Source organism: Pongo abelii, chromosome 13 (assembly GCF_028885655.2).
Source record: "Pongo abelii isolate AG06213 chromosome 13, NHGRI_mPonAbe1-v2.0_pri, whole genome shotgun sequence".
Taxonomy (NCBI): domain Eukaryota; kingdom Metazoa; phylum Chordata; class Mammalia; order Primates; family Hominidae; genus Pongo; species Pongo abelii.
In genome coordinates this window covers 103,757,204-103,778,850 of record NC_071998.2, presented here as the reverse complement: position 1 = coordinate 103,778,850, position 21,647 = coordinate 103,757,204, and the positions used below count along the sequence as shown (strand labels likewise).

Genomic DNA, 21,647 nt, shown 5'->3' with positions numbered 1-21,647 from the left:
GAGGGAGGTCCTAGAAGGAACTGTCAGGTTTCTGGCTTGGGCAACAAGGTAGGTACAGGTGCCATTTCCTTAGGAATGAAAGACAGGGTGAGGCGTGGGGTTGAGGAGCCTGCTTCAACTGGGGTTCCACTGGAGAAGTAAGCCTGAAAGCCCCAAGGCTGCACAGTCTGGAATGAATGAGCGTCTCTCTCCTGCATCTGGAATGGTACTAGTTATGTACCTAGTTCTCCTTGAAGAACTGAGAAAATAGGGCCTCAAGTCTTTTTCGGCATTCTGTAGTTCAGCTGAAGAAGCCCAGTTGAGAAAGGCTTAGAAAATCTAGGTCTACAATGGAACAGAATAGAGAGCTCAGAAATAAGACCACACACCTACAACCATCTGATCTTTGACAAACTTGACAAAAACAAGCAATGGGGAAAGGATTCTCTATTTAATAAAGGGTGCTGGGAGAACTGGCCAGCCATATGCGGAAAATTGACACTGGACCCCTTCCTTACACCATATACAAAAATTAACTCAAGATGGAATAAAGACTTAAATGTAAAACCCAAAACTAAAAACCCTAGAAGAAAATCTAGGCAATACCATTCAAGACATAGACACGGACAAAGATTTCATGACAAAAATGCCAAAAGCAATTGCAACAAAAGCACAAACTGACAAATGGGATCTAATTAAACTAAAGTGTTTCTGCACAGCAAGAGAAACTATCTTTGGAATGAACAGACAACCTACAGAAAGGGAGAAAATTTTTGCAATCTATCCATCTGACAAAGGTCTAATATCCAGAATCTACAAGGAACTTAAACAAATTTACAAGAAAAAAACAACCCCATTAAAAAGTAGGCAAAGGACATGAACAGACACTTCTTACAAGAAGACATACATGCAGCCAATAAACATATGAAAAAAAGCTCAGCCTCACTGATCATTAGAGAAATGCAAATCAAAGCCACAATGATATACCATCTCACACCAGTCAGGATGGCTATTATTAAAAAGTCAAACAACAGATGCTGGTGAGGTTGTGGAGAAAAAGGAACGCTTTTACACTGTTGGTGGGAATGTAAATTAGTTCAACCATTGTGGAAGACAGTGTGGCGATTCCTCAAAGACCTAGAGGCAGAAATACCATTTGGCCCAGCAATCCCATAACTGGGTATATACCCAAAGGAATAAAATTATTCTATTATAAAGATACATGCACGCGTATGTCCACTGCAGCACTACTCACAATTGCAAGGACATGGAATCATCCTAAACGCCCATCAATGATAGACTGGATAAAGAAAATGTGGTACCTATACACCATGGAATACTATGCAGTCATGAAACGGAACAAGATCATGTCCTTTGCAGAAACATGGATAGAGCTGGAAGTCATTATCCTCAGCAAACTAATGCAGGAACAGAAAACCAAATACGGTATGTTCTCACTTATAAGTAGGAGCTGAATGATGACAACACATGGACACACGGTGGAGACAACACACTCTGGGCCTGTCAGGGGTGGGGTGGAGGGAGAGAGAGCATCAGGAAGAACAGCTAATGGGTGCTGGGCTTAATACATAGGTGATGGGACGATCTGTGTAGCAAACCACCATGGCACACATCTACCTATGTAACAAACCTGCACATCCTGCACATGTACCCGTGAACTTAAAAGTCGAAGAAAAAAAAATCTAGGTCTACTTAGGCCTAAGGCCATGGAAGTGGATGAAACTGTCCTGAGAAAGTGTACAAAATTGAATTCATATAAATGACAGCGTCAAAGGATGAGGAGCCAGAGAAAGAATCCAGAGATGCTGCAGAAAAACCTGGATACAGTGATACTTAAGCTTGCATGGAAACCAAGGAGAAGATCATTTCAGGGAGCGGGGGAGCTATTTCCCAAAGTGCCACTGGTGATGCTAAGAAGTAACTCTTGGAGTACATATGGGCAAACACTTTTAATAGTTATGTAGTTATATTTATTGCAGGTAATATAGCATTTATATAGTAATATAAATAATAACCATAGCTAATAGTTATTTTTCATTCTTTCTTTCCTTTTCTTCTCTCTCTCTTTTTCTTGGCAGGGTCTCACTCTGTCCCCCAGGCTGGAGTGAACTGGTATGATTCAGTTCACTGCAGCCTCAACTTCCCCAGCTCAAGCGATCCTCCCACCTCAGTCTCCTGAGTAGCTAGGACTACACACGCATGCCACCAGACCTGGCTAATTTTTAATTTTCTGTGGAGATGGGGTCTCACAATGTTGCTGAGGCTGGTCTCAAATTCCTGGGCTCAAGTGATCCTCCTCCCTCGGCCTCCCAAAGTGTTGAGATTACAGGCACGAGTCACCGCACCCAGCCTAGTTACTACTTTTTCTAGACAGTTACTCTGTACCAGGCATTGTTTTAAGTGCTTTGTATGTATTAATATTCTTATTCTTTGCTTTAATATAAATTCAAGTAAAAATGAATCAATTTAAAGAAAATATCAAACAAATAATAGGACAAGTGGACTCAGTTATCACAAACATTGTGAAGGTACTACATAAATGACTGACCCTTGGGCAACAGTGCCCTGGCTGGATAGTTTACATTGAGAAGTAATGAGAGAGCAAGAGGAATCCGGCCAGGCGTGGTGGCTTATGCCTGTAATCCCAGAACTTTGGGAGGCCGAGGCAGTTGGATCATCTGAGGTCAGGAATTCGAGACCTGCCTGGCCAACATGGTGAAACCCTATGTCTACTAAAAATACAAAACATTAGCTGGGCATGGTGGCGGGTGCCTGTAATCGCAGCTACCTGGGAGGCTGAGGCAGGAGAATCGCTTGAACCTGGGAGGTAGAAGCTGCAGTGAGCCGAGATCGCACCACTGCACTCCAGCCTGGGCAACAAGAACGAAACTCCACCTTTAAAAAAAAAACAACAAAAAAAGAAAGAGGAATCCATGGTACTGACCTATACCGAGTAGTCTGCACATGTACTGAGAATACGGAACAAAAGGAAACATCTGAAACGTAGTTTTCCCTGCCTAGTGGGGAGGTCAAATCACATCCTTTCAATTCTGGGCCATTATCCAAGGACACACAACAACAAAGCACAAATATTTATTAAACAGTAACTGTCAAAAATGTATTTGTTATCGGCGGGCTTTAGATTCTTTAATAATGTCCTAAAAGATTCACTGCATTTTTTGAAGCTGGCCAAACTCTTCAACATGATTGCCATAGTTAAGTATATTAGAAACGTGCTAAATTACTTCCTTGATTGCATTTTGAACATTTCAGCAGCTGAGTACACTGTAAATACCCCACCAGGAATTTTTATTTCTCATCCTTATTTCTTTGGGATCCCCTGAGAAATACAGGAATGTTGTTTATTGCTGAAATACATCTTGTTTAATGTCTTTCATGTCTGTCCCTGGTGTCTAACTAGGAAAGATGGTGATGAAAACTCTCCTAGGCAGAGGAAGGAATAAAACAGGGAGACTGAAAAGAAGAGAAGGAAAAGGAAATGTAGTGGGGAAAGATGGAAAGATGGGGACACACACCTTCTAAAATACGCCAGGACATATTGGTCACGAGACCCCTTCAGGACTGGGGAGGCAACATCGTGACACATCAATGAAGGTGGGGACGCCAGGCACCCAGGGGCCCTGAGGCATCTACCTCATGCCCCACTAGCGCTCCCCAGGAGCGTTTGTCCCAGAGGTGGAGGCTAAGACCATGTGCCATTCCAGCCCCTTGGACCTCCTGGCTCAGTTTGCTATCTTCATAGCGTGACTGGGTCCCAGCTCAGTCTGGGGGTCATAACTACAGCTCTCTTAGGCCTGCTGGGATCAACCCCAAGATTTCCACAGATCTGCTTACTGTCTGCATTCAAGGGAGAGAATAAAATGTGTTCCCAGGCTCCACCGTGTGGTCGGTACAAATGAGGCCAAGTTCAAAGCAACAGCTTAAACTCCACTGGCTCTTATCGTCACAGGCACCACCCAGCGTGCTCACCTGGAAAATCGACCTGTGATCTGCTCCTGTCAGCATCATCTTCTCATGTCTCTCCTTTTAGCTAGAAGATTCTGTGGTTCTGTGAGATCGATGAGGAGTCTTGTGGAATCTGTAGTACAGGAGCTTTTTGTTTTGCTTTACATTTTCCTTAACGGAAAATTTTAAAGATATAGGAAAGAACAGGGAACAGCGTAATGAACCCTCACATACTCATCACAGATAATTTAACAATTATCTGCTCAAGGCCAATTTACACTTTATCTATGCCTCCATGTACTCTATGCCTCTGGATTATTTGGAAGGAAATACTTAAATAATTTAGAATATATCTCAAAAAATGAACTCTCTTTAAAGACATTGAGTACAAGAATTTTTAAAAGTGGATTTCTTACATTGGGAGGCTGAGGTGGGCAGATCACTTGAGGTCAGGAATTCGAGACCAGCCTGGCCAACATGGTGAAACCCTGTCTCTACTAAAAATATAAAGATTAGCCAGGTTTGGTGGCGGGCACCTGTAGTCCCAGCTACTCGAGAGGCTGAGGCAGGAGAATCGCTTGAACTCGGGAGGCGGAGGTTGCAGTGAGCCGAGATTGCACCATTGCACTCCAGCCTGGGCAACAAGAGTGAAACTCCATCAAAAAAAAAAAAAAGAAAGAAATATTTTTCAGAAACTATTTCTTAGAAATTATTTTTTAACTGCTGTATATACAGAACAGTTAATTTCTACATTAAAAGTTTTGAGAATTAAATGTAGTCTCCAAAAGCCATAAATAATCATTTAAAGAGCAGAAAAACATTAATTAGCAGCATGTACACAATGGTCAATGTAAAATCACCGTGACACCGTCCCAAATGGGACCTCAAGCCTGCCCAGTGAGGCAAATCTAAGTCAGAAAACCAGAGGGAACTCTGCTGGAACAACTATTTCACCCAGAGGATTGGCTCAGAGGCACAGAATATGGGTGTGGAATTCTCATAACGTCCTAACATCGCAAACTACAAAGACAAACATTACCTCCAGGAATGTGACACTAAAAAACTATTCAGAAACCAGAAATGCTACTGATTAAGTTAAAATAACTAAGTTAAGAAAACAGAAAGTATACATTAAATTTTTTTATTGTTTAAAAATCTGGGTTGAACAGTCAAGCTGCATATACATAAGTGAACCCAAACAACAACAACAACAACAACAACAACTTTTAAAATATAACCCAGACCCTTACAAATTGTTAACAGACTACTGGACTATCAATTAGAGGGCTGGACTGGATGAACAAAAAAATCCCTTCCAAAGCTGACACTCTAGGACAGAAAATAGGAGTGACACCCACTTTCCCACTCATGTGCCCCCACATGCACAGCAATGTATGCACAGGTGCGACCATCTGGGGGAAGAAAGAAAAAGGTGGAGACGGTACAATAACATCATTTACGTTACTGACCACTTCCTACATCGTTCAGAATGATGTTTCCAGTGTTAAGAAATTATGGGTATCCTCTACATTAAAACAAAATTACAGAACAGTGAAAACGTTAGGACAGTTTTGTTGCTATTATTTGGAAAATACAGCCCCATAGAAAATATTAAATTTTTAAATAAAAGCATTGCGCTTCTTATCTAAGTAGTTAAATTGAACAGACTTTTGTTAGTCACAGCTAAGCAAGAGGACCCTGGGACAGGTTATACTTGGAATCTACCCAGAAGAGATTCTTTCCATCTCTTTGGGAAGACGTTTTGCTCTGTTTCAGAATGAAAAACTAAGGAAACGCAAAGCAATCCATTGCCTATTCTATTGCTAAATTTAAAGCAAACATGCTGGTGTCATTGAAAATTTAGTTTAGAGTTTAAATTGGCAAAAACTTGGGGCACAGATAAAGAAACTGAGCATCGGAGCTGATGATACTCTACACTCCTGTGTGTTTTCAAGGCCTTCCAGTGCAAGCAAATGAAAAAACAAAACAAAACAACCCAGCTTTAGTTCTAACACTGACATTGTAGACTCCAGAAATAATTCAGATTTTTAAAACTGCATTCATTCCCTTGATATCTGAATTTAAACGGCGTTCCATAAAACTTCAAGTACAGCTAAGGAAAGCACCTCACTGCCCCAGGCCATCTTTCTGCTGTTGAAATTGAACTTTTCTTGCATTTGTATTCTAAAGCAAGTTTTTTGTTTGTTTTTTCCTGATTGCTTTTTGAAACACAGACTTATATTCTGCAATTTTCTGACTTTGTACCTGTTTTTAGTTCTGTGTTTGAGCATGGAGAAGCACATGGGCTTCAGTCTACAAGCTCTAGTCTAGGCTATTACACCCCCAACGCGGGGGACTCCTTGGCTTTTCTCACTTGGAAGCAATGGACTCTTTCAGGATAAGAGTGTTTTAAATGATGGTGGGGAAAATCAAGAGCAATTTATATTTTATTTGTAAAGACATACCTGAATTTTCTAATAACTATCATGCATTATTTCAGTAATAAAAATGAAGAAACATGATGCTGTGGTATGGCATTTATTACATCTTATTGTATTAATTTAGCCTATTCATATGAGGACTTCGGGTGCTTTTAGATATGTAGCTTCTAGCCATATTATCTATTTAAAAGCATACATACCCTTCCTCTAGTGCATAATGTCCTGGTATTTAATAGCCCAGAGCCCACTGAAATTAGGATACTAAGCAAACATTGTTTTATTTAAATCAAGCCTCGTAGGTTGCTGTACAACTTATTACCTTTGTAAGACTATTACATAGCTCATATATTTCCTGGATGGTTATCATAACTAAAAAATTATGTATCTTAACATATAAAATATGTATAAAATTCCAAAGTCACAACTTTTCCCCCTCACAATTCTCTATTGTTTCCTGGCATTTGATGCTATAGAGCAGAAGTCTGAAGCCAGATGCTCTTTGGTTTTCTTACAGGCAATTTGTTATTTATTTATTTATTTTTTTTGAGATGGAGTCTTGTTCTGTTGCCTAGGCTGGAGTGCAGTGGTGCGATCTTGGCTCACTGCAACCTCCGCCTCCTGGGTTCAAGCGATTCTCCTGCCTCAGCCTCCCGAGTAGCTGGAATTACAGGCGTGTGCTACCACACCCAGCTAATATTTGTATTTTTAGTAGAGACGGGGTTCACCATGTTGGCCAGGCTGGTCTTGAACTCCTGACCTCAGATGATCTGCCCGCCTCGGCATCCCAAAATGCTTGGATCTTAGGTGCGAGCCACCGCGCCTGGGCCCATTGACTTTTTTATATGCCTCATTTTACTTTTTTCTCTATACTCATCCTTAAACGTGGTCCTTTCTTCCCAGACCCTGTTCACATGACTGTTTGTTGAATCCTTTTTCAGTTAAATCCCAGGTCAATGGTAAGGTGATGAACATATTTCCAAGTCCAATTTCTAGTTTACTTTTCTATTGAAGCAGCATCCTTTTCCTTCCTATTGCCTGATTTTGTGGGTCTCTGAACCCAACATCATACATAAAAAATCATAATATTTGCGTGTTCTGCTACTCAGGTATTTATTGTTTCTACCTTCACCTAAAGGGCTTTATTCTTGGGATGCCACCATAGGTCTAATAGTCCTTCTCTGCTTTCTGCTCCTGTTTTAGCTCTAAGATTTATGTGGGATTGAATGAAGAGGAAGTGGGTTGGGGAGAAAGAAGAGAGGGTGGATATGAACTTTTTCTCTTCCCGGTGTAATAAGCATCAGCTAGTATTTCTCTGGCTCAGAAGCTCTGACTCCGAGTAAGGTGACAGACATGATTGGGGAAGAGGAGAAGTACTAAACAGCTTTCATGTTTTTAATTTCACAGGGCCTGTTTCATGAAGTAAGCCAGGAATTGAGCTACTTGGAAACTTTTGCCCCAAGCTACCTCCATATGCCTCATAAATTACATCAATTCCTTCTAGATTCTAGAATTGAGATTTGGCCTTCTTCTGGGTTTTTCTGGGAAGGTACAAGAAGCTCACTAGGGTCTTCGGCGAGCCGGATGTCATTTTGCCAGATGCAGCTCTATTAATTTTTAAAAATCTAAATCTTCTCAGCTGTGATATGGAGGAGAGAGTTCTGGACTAACTCTCTAGTCCTGAATCTATTACTCATTGTTTGGCTGATCTTGGATGGGCCCTTTAATATCTCTGGACTTAAATTTCCTTATTGATAAAATGGGGGAATTTGACTAGATGATCTCAGAGTTTCATATAACCTATTGCTTTAAAAGTCTCAAAAGAGAAAATAAATATGCCCCGATAAAGGAAAAAAGAACAGAAAACCAGTGAGTAAATAAGTATATTTTTCCACTTTGGGAGGCTGAGGCAGGTAGATCACTGAGGTCAGGAGTTCGAGACCAGCCTGGCCAACATGATGAAACCCCATCTCCACTAAAAATACAAAAATTAGCCGAGCGTGGTGGCACACGCTTGTAATCCCAGCTACTTGGGAGACTGAGGCAGGAGGATGGCTTGAACCCAGGAGGCAGAGACTGCACCACTGCACTCCAGCCTGGGCAACAGAGTGAGACTCCTGAGTCTCAAAAAAAAAAAAAAAAAAGGTATATTTTTCTATGACAGTGCTATAGCCTACAGATTACAAAAATCCTCTGACCAAAACTAAATGGCAAAAGTAAAAAACCTGAGCATGTAATTGTGGCGTAAGTTAGGAACTCCTTTACTTTTTAAGCAGTGAGTCCAATGTCAAAACAGGTACAGCTTGTAAACTAACTTTTATTAGAATAAAGTCACATGACCATCTGCCCTTTAAGGTAGATGACAGGTAATATAAATTACTTATTGGATAAAGACAGAAGGTTCTCAGTAGGCAGAAAATACTGGGGAACCGCCAGGCTTTCCAGGAATGATTAAGTTCCCAAGTGAGCAATCATTTAGTAAGAGAATACATGGAGGGGTGACACAGTATGGCTTGAGAGATGAAATATTTGCCAAACAAACCGAAACTGTGTTTAATTTTCTTAAAGTTAATGGACTTCCATGGCCTCCAGGAGGCAGTTTTGTCTCATGGACTGAGCACTAGATTTGGAGTCAGAAAACCTGCATTCTCCAACTTACAAACTTAAATTCTCCAACTTATCGGTGAGATTTTCGGAATTTTAACTCCTCTGAGCCTAGATTCTCAATAAGTAAAATGGAAATAATTAGACATACCTTGTAGAGCGGTTGCAAAGATTACATGAGAATATATGGCAGCTGCGAGAAAGCATGTAACACAGTGTTAGTCAAATCTGAGCCTTCTAGAAATTTTTATTTGAACAAATCAGTAGATGTAACAATAACCACAGTTAAATGCAAGTTAATCGAATCAGTTATATTGACCACCAAGTATCTAGGAGCCCATTCTCACCTCAATGGGGGGAGGGAGAGTTATCTAATTGCTATTAATAGTAATATAACTAAAATATATCTACATATTATCCAGTGATTTTTTTGGTCTTATTACGTATTTCCTGAAATAATTAACTTCCATATGAGTTGTTTTAGCTAAATACTAAAGCACTTTAATTGAGCGCAACAATCAGATTCTGGTCAACCACTGAAAATGGAGAACTTCTGCAGATTTTCTGGACTGTAATGAACAAGAAATATTCAAAATCATAATAATAATGGGTAAACTTTGCCTGAAGCATGGACAGCCTTCCTCAAAGAAGCCTTGGGAAATTCTGTTATGTCAGAATACACATATCCGACGGAGGAACTTCCAGATGTTCATTTAGTTATCACACCCCATGGCCTCATCTTCTCTTAGAAAGGGAGGGCAGCAGTAGGTCACCACGAATCCCTCCCTCCTCCTGTTTTAATAAGGGTGATTCATTTATATGGGAAAATGCAACAAAGATTTTTACTGAGGAACACTGCCTACACGATGGAATGTTTTTCTTTTAACAGAGTATAAAAAATTCACTCCAAAAACAAAAGCATTCAAAAATATATACAAGTTTGAAACTTTTAATACATACTTCTGTTCAGAGCTGTTACCAGCTTTTAACTATGTATAGGCCTTATCTGAGACTACATTGGAGATCATGTAGAGAAAATGAGGTAACTCTTCTTTGAGGTCTTCACTGTTTGCATTCATTGATGCTTAAAGGTAACCGGCTACTAGCTCAAAAGTTTTTAGCAATCTACATCTCGTAAAAGCAACAAAGTGATGGATGTTTGATAAGGATAATATTTAATCATTCTGTTACTTTATTTAAGTGGTAACGGTGTGGACTGTGTTAGCCTAAACTGAGAAAAATGATCAATATTCTGCTGCTTCGAGATAGCAAAATAATTTTAGAAGTTGTGGAACTTGAAAATTAAAGAAGTCTTATTCCTAAAGGCGGCATCCCAATATAGTGAGAAGCACTAAATTAGGAGATTAACTATCTTCAGGAATTAGGAATTTTGTGTCCTAGCTCTGCCACTTTCTAATTATATGACCTTGTGGAACTGCAGAAGTGTAACACGGTTCACCGTGGAGAGGATCCATCCCACTGCTGACACTTTATAGCTAAGCAAAGTGATATCCGCATTTGCCCAAGTGAGGAGTGAAGTAGCTCTGAGTCTAGTTATCTTTTGAGTACAGCAAGATGCTTCCGTTTCTACAAGAGTATTACTTTGTCCAGATTCTCCTAATGACTATGTCTATGAAAATGCTGAGTGTGGCAGGCATATAATGCTTGATGCTTTTAATAAGCTTGAATTAAAATAAAAATCAAAGTACCCAAATTTCACATTTCTTCAAACACCACTTATCAGCCAGGGCAAATTAATGTAGCATAAAATCCAAGGAAAGCTGGAAAATGCCACATGACCAAGGAGACCCTTCTTTCACAGGTTTGGTTAGGTACTTCCATAAAATTCCTTTTTGCGAACACATTAAACAATGGAAAAACCTTCTCATAAAGCCCCATAAGGCTTTTCTGTTCTTCCTTCACTTGTTTTTGCTTGTATCTGAGGTATCATAGCTTGGTTGTGTTGGAGGTAGAATTCATGGGCGAAAATGTGTTAACTTGACCAGATTATCAGGTTTGGTTTCTTCTTCAAGTTTAACAGTTTAAGGGAGACAGAATCTCCATAATGGAAGAAATAAGTGGTATAATGCAAATTAGTTAAATAATATTAATTATTACCAAAAGTTATAACTAAGCTGGCTAACATTTATTGTGTGCTTATGATGTGCCTGGTACTGCACTAAACTCTTTATATTCAATTGAATCATACCCTTTAAGGTGACATCCTAACTTCTGTGCCACAGTAAGCTTCCAACAGGGAGTCTGCTTAGACTCTGGAGGTGGGGAATAGCCAGAAAGTAGGGCTCACTTTAGAGCAGATATGAAAGGTGTTGTGGACAACAGCTCACTCGAAGGACACTCTATAGGTCCTCTCATAACACCTACAGTACCACCAGCCCTGACACAGAGCCCAGGGGCAACTTGTCCTTAAGTAAACTTGTGAATTCTTGATATTTATTTGTACTTGGGAGCACAAAAAACCCAAAGGTAAGTGGAGAAAATGCTCTTTACCTCCCCACTTCTTTCTCTGGGGATTCTCCTTTCTCTTGCATTAGGCCAAGAGCAGAAAATCCTGGAGTCCCCAGACGGTAAGGTTTAGAGCTGACTGGAAGCCAGAACAACTGCCTTAGAACACCAACGAGGACTGCTACTCTGGCCCCCTTAAGACCTCGGAGGATGGCTTTGGCCAAACACATGGACAGGTGCTTCGCCATTTTCTTTATTTTTTATTTTTTTGAGATGGAGTCTAGCTTTGTTGCCCAGGCTGGAGTGCAGTGGCGTGGTCTCGGCTCACTACAACCTCCGCCTCCCAGGTTCAAGCAATTCTCCTGCTTCAGACTCTCAAGTAGCTGGGATTACAGGCACCTGCCACCATGCCCAGCTAATTTTTGTATTTTTAGTAGAGATGGGGTTTCACCATGTTGGTCCTTATCTTGAACTCCTGACCTCAAGTGATCTGCCCACCTTGGCCTCCCAAAGTGCTGGGATTATAGGCGTGAGCCATGCGCCAGGCCGCTTTGCCATTTTAGCAGGCTTACCAGGCTTAACCACATATTGTGTGTGTGTGTGTCTGTGTAAACATTTATGTATATGTGTGTGTGTGTATACACAGACACACACACATATACATAAATGCATAATAAAGTACCTAGTACAATGGGTGGCACACGCTGGCACTTAATGACTGTTTTCTTCCTCACTCTTGTTCCCCAAGGTGGCATGTCATAAACAGCTTTTAGGCTGCTCACAGTTCTTTCATTCCATCAGATGCCACTGAAGATTCGCCCTCCTGATTATTAATTATAATAATTCACTTCAGAACCCAGGGATTTTATGGAACATCAACTAGGTGATAGGCAACACATTTGAGGCAGAGATGATTATTTAGCTGATGAAAAGCCACTACCAACAGAAAGATTACAACCTCTGGAGTAGTTATTGCTACCTTTGAAAAGGTCAAAATCCGAAAAGATCCCAGTGATTCCTAATGGCAATTTCTACTTGAATCTATTCAAATAAAAATGGAGGTTTTATTTAATTAGGCTGCAGGCTTTGCCCAATAGTTCACATAGGTTGTATTTCAGTTTAAGTGCGGAACCAACAAAACAAAATATCCTTTGGGTGTTTAGCAAACTAAAGGAAATTGTACCTAATGTTTTGTGTATTTCTTTTAAATCAAAACCCTAAGATCACTACAGGAAACCACACCAGAACATTATGTGATATCAAGTCATACACTGATAATTAAATATTACCTGTTATTTATATACAGATGGAGAAATGCCAAAACTAAGCTCTATTCAGGAAAGGTCAACTAGTAAACAAACTTATAAATGCACAGTGACTAAAAAGGGAATAACATTAAATCTTAAGGCAGCATTGGTTGAGTCTTCTCTGGTAAAGGAAGTATTACATATTTCAATGACTAGTGTATGATTTTTTAAGAAACCAATTAATTAAAATAAATACTAAAGTAATGTTTTTAAAAAGAAAGAGGAATGATTTTAAGACTTCTACAAAATGAATTTGTATTAGAGTTTTAATTTGGGATTAGAAAGCATATTAGGAGCATAATGGAATAAAGTTACACGAGATTTTCCTCAAATACAAAGTCAAGGTCCCTAGAAATTGTTACTATTAATGAGCACTCTTTGAGCTCCTTTTTCACTTGTTGTTGCACTCAGAGTAGTTATTAGAAAATTCTGCTGATATTTAAATAATGTGGTCAGGTTGCATTTTACCTGAGTAAAATGGTTTCAAACTGCATTACCTACCATGATGCGCTAATTTTATAACTGCATCCTTAATGCTGAGTTTGCTTACCTGGTGGGGTGCCTAAATCATCGTGTCCCAAGTATTGGTGCCAGCCTAAAATGATGACATCTAACTGTGGTTGAAAAGTCATACATTGACAAAAATATTCCAAAGCTCTTTAATAAAGAAAGTTTGGGGATCTGTGTTTTTTGCAGCTTGTTTGGTTAACTTTGCTCGGCTAAGACTAAAAATTACCTTTAGTTGTTTTATAGATCCAGTGGTATATGCTGACAGAATAATGGGATGACACGAAGAACAGATAGAAACCTCAAAAAATGTTCCAATCAAACGAGCTCTCACATGGTGCTGAGAAATAAAACATAGGCACTTCTGCTTCAGGAGGTTTTCACATTTTGATCACAGATTGGCTTTTCCAAGCCATTTTCCTTCACTACTAGAAATTCCCTCACGGTACCAACTGTCTAGTTCACTAGAAGCCTTGTTCTCACAGACACCCTTCTGGTGCGTGAATCTTTTATCATAAAATTGTCTCCATTGACAGCCGAGATGGGGTTCCTCCCGCTGCTGAGAGCCGTGGGAGCAGCCCAAGTCCTTGTCAGATGACCGAATGTCGCTTGAGGATATTCCCCGACACAAGGCTGCCTGCCCTCCAGAACCACCTTATCCACCAACAAAAAAACAAAGGCGCATCAAGCGCAATCTGTCTCCTGGAAATAGGGAACGTGTCTGCCTCTCTCTAGTTTCTAATTGTGAGTGTAATTCAACAAAGTGTACAGTCTTCCTAACATTCTAAAGCTACTGCGCTACTGGGATTTTTTTTTAAATGACTACTTAACAGTTTCCTTTTTTTGTTTGTTTGTTTGTTTTGAGAAAACCTGTGCTAGAAAGGCACTAGAGAAAATGAATTTCCTCACTCTTGTATGTAGCAATTATACATTGTGTTAGATTCTAAAAGCTAACAAAGTTGACGCACATTTGGATAAACCATCCGAATGATTTAGACTCATCTAGTTTCATTTTAAAAAGCAAACCCCAAGTCAAAGGGAGAGCAGGCCACACCAGGGAAGAGCCGCCAGACCGGGAGGTCACACCTGGTCAGCCCCTGCCTCCGAGGAGCTCCAGCTGCTCCAGCCCTGGCCGGCCCAAGCAGGTGACAGGGCAGTGGGCAGGCCCCAGGAGGGGCTCACTGGCAGCAGCTGTGGGAGCCAAGCCTCCGGGAGACCTGAGTGAACGAGACAAAGGTGAAGTTCTCACAGTTTTCCAGCTTGACCTTCTTGGCTAAGTTTGGGACAATTCCCCGAAGAGAGCGCAGCCCCATCCTCTGCTCCTCATACCACACGCTGCCCATGTCTGTGGCCTCCTTCCTGGCAGTCAGGTAGAAGGGGGACTTGGCCTCCATTTGGGTGGGCGGCCGGTGGATGTACATGTACTTGTAGAGGAGGCAGTAAGGGCACTGTTTGTGTCCCCGGGAATGCTCATGATAGATCTTCCCGTGACACACTCTGGTGGAGCCGCTCCGACTCTCCCGCTTGACGCTGTCTGTCCGGGCAAAGTAGGGCTGGTTTTGGGGGTCTTTGAGCAGCTCGATGTCACCGTACATCAGATCCGCATGCTCCTGCAGCGTCCGCATGTTCAGGTACTGGCTGTTGTACTTGACCACAGTGGACAGGAGAGTGATAGGGCTGTCATCCCCCAGACACCCTGCCTGCCACATCTCCTCCTCGTCAGAAAGGGAGAAGTAGACGATGTTGCGAGAACGCGCGCCCGACATGCCTGCCTTACTCAGCACCCACAGCTTCTCCTTGAGTTTCTTGGTGGAGGAGCTGAAGGTGCTGCTGGTGATGGAAAAGCCGACACCTGCATTCTTCAAGATGCGGTCCAGGCCTCGGCGAATAGCATGGAGCGAGGTGGCCAGGAAGTCTGAGCCGTCGCTCTTCTTGACGGTGACATAAAAGTTCTCGAGCAGCTCGTTCAACTTCACTGCAGGGATCTCAAATGAGACAAACACGGAGGTTACACACTTGACACTCACACAGCCAGACCCCTCCTTCCTTCTAATCCTCACCAGGGGCTGTGTTGACATTTTGTGAGCCCTTAGCAGGACATAATGGAAAGAACAATGAATTTCAAGCTGGAAGATCTAGGTTCCATACTTGGCTCCACCTAATATCTTTAAACCTCAGTATTTCTTTTTTCTTTTTCTTTTTTTTTTTGAGACAGAGTCTCGCTCTGTCGCCCAGGCTGGAGTGCAGTGGCGCCATCTTGGCTCACTGCAAGCTCCGCCTCCCAGGTTGATGCCATTCTCCTGCCTCAGCCTTCCGAGTAGCTGGGACTACAGGTGCCCGCCACCACGCCTGGCTAATTTTTTTGTATTTTTAGTAGAGACGGGGTTTCACCGTGTTAGCCAGGATGGTCTCGATCTCCTGACCTCCTGATCCGCCTGCCTCGGCCTCCCAAAGTGCTGGGATTACAGGCGTGAGCCACCGTGCCCGGCCTAAACCTCAGTATTTCAATCTGCAAAATAGAACAACATAATCAATACCCTCTCCAAGGCTGTAATGCTTAAAGCACAGGACCGTGAAAGAGTGTGTAAATAGTAATGACACTCCCCCCATACACATATATACATGTGTGTCTGCAAATACATCTGTATATACACACTTATTATTATTGGCTGTTTGTAACTTTCACTGTTCCTCTTGAAAGGCCCCTGGTTTTGTTTGCAAATCAGTTGCTTCCCTCTCCTTTAATAAAATTCAACCAAACGCTCTGAAAAATTCCTGAATTAAACAAACTCTGAATAACTTCATCATTGATTTCCTTGATATCTGCACAGAACATTTGGTTACTAGACATAATGCTATAGCAAAAGATGTCTGATATGTCTTTTGCACAGCAAGTTAATGCTCCTTGATTTTTCCATTGAATTTATCTGAATAGGTCCTGAAATATCTGTGGTTTAATGAGCCACAGGTTTTCAATATCAGTTGTTTGTTTAAAAGATATGAAAAAGCTGGGCATGGTGGCGCACGCATGTAATCCCAACACTTAGAGAGGCCAAGGTGGGCGGATCACCTGAAGTCAGGAGTTCAAGACCAGCCTGGCCAACATGGTGAAACCCCCATCTCTACTAAAAATACAAAATTAACTGGGCATGGTTGTGTGTGCCTGTAGTCCCAGCTACTTGGGAGGCTGAGGCAAGTGAATTGCTTACATTGGGAAGGCAGAGGTTGCAGTGAGCCGAGATTGCACCACTGCACTCCAGCCTGGGTGACAAGAGCGAAACTCCGTCTCAAAAAAAAAAAAAAAAAAAAGAAAAAGAAAAAGAAAAAGTTACTGACTATCCTGACAGAATGAGCTCCTTATTTAGAGACAGTGGGAGGAGAAGGAGAGCTTGGTTATTAAGAAAGCTTTATTTTCAAGATGGAACTATGAAGGGCAAACCAGCCCTTGCTCATGGTCTATTCAAGCTGAATACATATTCTAGGACAATTAGAAAGTCCCAATAAAATTTTTTTTTTATAGAGTAGACACTGGACAGGTAACATTCATTCTTCTAATAGCCCTTAATTAAGGAGAAAATAAAAGCTGAACTATAGATTAAAAATTAACGAAGCTGAAAACATTATGTATCAAAATGTATGAGATATTGCTAAATATACATAAAAAATATACATCATAGTTCTGAATGACATTGTTAGAAAATTTTATTGAGAATAAGCAAAATGATTATTCAACTCAAAAAGCTAGAAAAGTAAACTAAACTCAAAAATTGTAGAGTGGGGTTGGGCATGGTGGCTCATGCCTGTAATCTCAGCACTTTGGGAGGCTGAGGCAGGAGGATCACTTGAGGTCAGTTTAAGACCAGCCTGGCCAACATGGCGAAACCCCTTCTCTACTAAAAAAAATACAAAAATTAGCCAGGCATGGTGATGTGCACCTGTAGTCCAGTCCCAGCTACTTGGGAGGCTGAGGCAGGAGAATCGCTTGAACCCGCGAGGCAGAGATTGGAGACTGGAGTGAGCTGAGATCATGCCACTGCACTCCAGCCTGGGCAACAGAGCAAGACTCTACCTCAAAAAAAAAAAAAAAAAAAAAAAAAAAAGGAGAGCGAATCAATAAAAATAAAAAAATAAATTAATGGACTAGAAAAGAAATAAATTGGGATAGATAAAAATGTAATCTTTGAAAATACCTATAAAGTCGACAAACTTCTAGCAGGTCTGACTTTATAAAGAGAGTGAGACAGGAGGAAAGGAAGTGTGTATACACCTAAACCATATTAGGAATAAGAAAGACTATACAGAAAATGAAGAGAGTAAAGAATATGAAAGAACATCACATACTTTATACACATTAATATGAAAATCTAGATAACCTGAACAATTGTCTAGCAAAATATAATTACTAAAATGGGTTCAATAAAAGGTAAAGGATCTGAATAGCCCCAAAGAGTGTGAAATGATTGTCAAAGATGTATATTGTTCCTAAAGGGATGCCTTTATGGAATCAGTTCAGCTTTTCTTTTTCATTTTTCATTTCATTTCATTTCATTTCAGAGCATAGAAAAAGACAGAAAGGCTCTTCATTTTTTTCTAACCCAAATCTGACGAATGTTACATTAAAACCCAAAGTATATAAATATAAACTCCCGAAAGTAAAATACAAGCAATTTTCATTTTGCATGTTATTAGGTTAAATAGAACGTATGCACATTAGTACCACCCACAGCGAGGGCATGGCTCTGAGACACACAGATTCCAGTTCATATGGTACCTCTCAAAACAAGGACTGCCTGTGTAACCAGGCAGGTATCCCAGCCTTGAAATGCCCTTTTTTTTTTTTTTTTTTTGAGACAGAGTCTCACTCCGTTGCTCAGGCTGGAGTGCAGAGGCATGATCTCAGCTCACTGCAGCCTCACCTCCTGGGTTCAAGTGATTCTCCTGCCTCAGCCTCCCGAGTAGCTGTTACTACAGGTGTGTGCCACCACACCCAGCTAATTTTTTTATTTTTTAGTAGAAACGGGGTTTCACCATGTTGGCCAGGCTGGTCTCAAACTCTTGACCTCAAGCGATCCACCCACCTAGGCCTCCCAAAGCGCTGGGATTACAGGCTTGAGCCACTGGACCCAGCTAAAATGCATTGTAAAGTTTTGTTTTCCTTTCCTTCTTAGCCTCAGAATGCAGCCTTGAAATGTAGCTTAAAACCCTTTGTTTCCCTCCTTTCCAGACACCAGACACTCCCTTACACCATGCACATTTATCTAATTATGTACTTATTCAACTTACACAAGTCACACTTATCTAACTATGTGCTTACTTAGAAGTTCCAGGGCTAATGTGGAGACAAACCAGGCCTGGAGACCCAGTTTCAAAATTCCAGAGATTACCTCAAGGCCATGCGTCAACAACCCAGCTATTGCTGAGATGAGGCCACCATGCTTCAGGTGGACCACGACTCAAGATAGCCACTGGAACAAGACACAGAGACCTTGTGCCCAGCAACAGTCCCGCATGCCTCCCATTCCCAGTTCCCTTTTTAAGCCCCTCTCTCCAGCCAAAGTTGAAAATGGTTTCTTTAAAGCACTAGCCTTGGCCATTTCCCCACTGCTAGCTCTGGAATAAAGTCACTTTCCTTTCACTGCATCTCATCTTTGTTACTGGCTTTGCAAGTGGTGAGCAGCTGCACCTGTGTTTGGTTACACCTGTATTATCAAGTTAAATTTAGGACTGCAGTACAGCAATACTGCATCAAAACAAGGGGGGATTATTGTAGAATGTAAAAATGATTCAATCTCTTTTTTTGTTTTATAGAGGAGTGCCATGAGTTTTTGTTGGATGAATGGATTAATGACAATACATTCAACGCATTATGGGAAGATACAGAGAGGCATCAAACCTATCCTGTGGGCATCATGGGAAGTGTTTTGACTCCTGAAGTGAACACAAAATGATTCCATCTTAATAAATATTTTAATATAATTGACATTCACACATTAAAGCAAAAAGTAATATGAACTTATACATACTTGAAAAGTATTTGAAAAAAATGTGACATCCATTACAAATTTTTAAAAATTCAAATTCAAATTTAGATAGGAAGAAAAAGATCCTCTTACTACGATGAAGTGTAATTTACAGGCAAGAGCTAGAAAAACTGTACCCACAATGAAAACATTCAAATCTTTCTTATAAAGTCAGGAACAGGAAGAGCTTACTGAATATCACTGTTATTATATAATACTGTTCTGGAGGTTCTAACCAACCAGATAAGACAAGAAAAATAATTTATATATACACACACATCCATATGCATGTATATGGGAAAGGAAAAAGACAAAATGTAATTGCTTTCTGATAATCTGGTTGTTGGTCTAGGAAACCCCAAGAGATTCAGCTGAAAAGCTATCAGAGTAGGTTAGCTGTATGCAAACTATAAGAAAAACAGCTTTCTTATATACCAGCGATAACCAGTTAAAATAACTTGCCAGTAACCATTGCACTAAAACAAAGCTGGCTTTGGATTTTTACGTTGTCACTTGCAACTCCCTACTTGCAGCTGGTAAGCTCTCTTCATAGTAGTTGAGACTCCTTTGGTTGCAAGAGACAAACCAAACTTGAAGCTGAGGCAGAGAGGGATATCAGAACGAGTGGACTGCAAGGCTGTCAGGATTCTCATCTTCCATCTCTGCTTCTTTGTGCAGAGTGGCTTTTTTCACATAGCTGCAAGCACAGCCACCTAGCACTCCCCCAAATTTACGTCTTAAAGCTTCAGGTTTAGCAAGAGACCAACTCTCATTTTCAGGAGAAAAACACCACAAAGAAGGACTCTGATTGGCCCTAATCCAAACAACTTGCCAAAAGGTAGTCTATTCTATCCATGCTCCTAATGTGATAGCTCCTGCACTGACCATGTGGATTATAGGACAGGAACGGTTCCTGAATAAGGGGTGCTGAGTAGAAAATCTTACTTTTTATGTTAGTGCTTTCAACAAAAACCAAAAAGCAAATCTTTGATAGTTTCCTGTGCCCTTGGGATAAATTCCAAACTGTTTACTTTGTATGCAAGTCTTCACAATCTGCTTCTGACAGTATGAGAAGACAGCTACAATTTCCCCTTGCTGTACACACACCCTTTGGCAATGAGACTTTGCTGCTTCTCCAATCAAGTAGAATCCATTTTCCCATGCCTTGAATCTGGGCTAGCCAAGTGACTTATTTTAAACACGTGACTTACTCTGCAGAATATGGCAGAAGTGACAATGCGTGAATTCCAAGCCTTCAAGGAATGTGTGAATTCCCAGGCTTCAAGGGGTTCTGCTTTTGCTGCTTTTGTCTTTTTTAAGACAGAGTCTCACTCTGTTGCCCGGACTGGAGTGCAGTGGCGTGATCACGGCTCATTGCAGCATCCACCTCCCGGGTTCAAGCGATTCTCTTGCCTCAGCCTCCTGAGTAGCTGGGATTACAGGTGCACACCACCATGCCCAGCTAATTTTTATATTTTTAGTAGAGACGGGGTTTCACCATGTTGGCCAGGCTGGTCTTAACTCCCGATCTCAAGTGATCCGCCCACCTTGGCCTCCCAAAGTGCTGGAATTACAGGTGTGACCGCACCTGGCCTGCTTCTGTCTTATAGGTTCTTACTGCCTTAGTGCATAGTGTTGCCACGTGAGGAGGCCCAGTTAGACTGTGGGAATATGGGGACAAGTTGTTTCCCACCTAACATCCAAATGACTGCACCCATATGAGTACCCCAACTGAGACTAGTAGGGGAGGTACTCAGCTGAGCTCAGTACAAAATGCTAACTCACTCATCAAATCATGAACAAATAAAATGGCTGTTGCTTTAGGTCCCTATATTTTTGAGTGGATTGTTATGGAGCCGTAGATGACCAGTACACACCCTATTTCTGTAACCTGACCTTTTGGTTCCCTTTGTACTCTATTTTCCAGCTTCATCGAACTTCTTGCCATAACTAGAAACCATAAGGCCTTTTCATGCTACTTCCTCTGCCAAGAATGCTTTTTTCTACTAACCTTCTCTATTTGGAAAAACTGTATTCATTCTTCCAGAATTAGCTCAAATTTTACTTTCTACACAACCTAAGCAAAGTTATTCTCTCATATGGGATCCCATGGCACTTAAATTAAATTTTTATTATGGTCCTTTCCGTGTTGTACATTCTCTTACCTAGTTTATGTCTATCTCTTGAAGTGGACTGAAAGCTCCCTGAAGACAAGAACTACATTTCATTTATGACTGGGTCTTTAACACATACCAGAAGTCCCGAAATACATGATTGGCACTATGTAACCATGGGTTAGGCAGGGCACGGTGGCTGATGCCTGTAATCCCAGGACTTTG

General features: G+C 41.0%; 1 protein-coding gene across 5 annotated transcripts in view; it reads right to left on the bottom strand.

The window, feature by feature from the left end:
* Positions 1–3,355: 3,355 nt before the first annotated feature.
* The window catches only part of KIAA1958 (KIAA1958 ortholog), a 182,004-nt gene continuing 163,712 nt past the window's right edge, over positions 3,356–21,647 (bottom strand). For 2 of the 5 annotated variants that reach the window (XM_002820108.6, XM_002820109.6), the window contains one exon: positions 9,236–15,273. In XM_002820108.6, coding sequence (XP_002820154.1) covers positions 14,467–15,273 — 807 coding nt within the window. In that variant the 3' untranslated portion in view covers positions 9,236–14,466. Of the gene's footprint in view, positions 4,138–8,530; positions 9,202–9,235; positions 15,274–21,647 lie in introns of those variants that run through there. The other 3 variants (XM_054520466.2, XM_054520464.2, XM_054520465.2) reach the window with 3 other exon arrangements.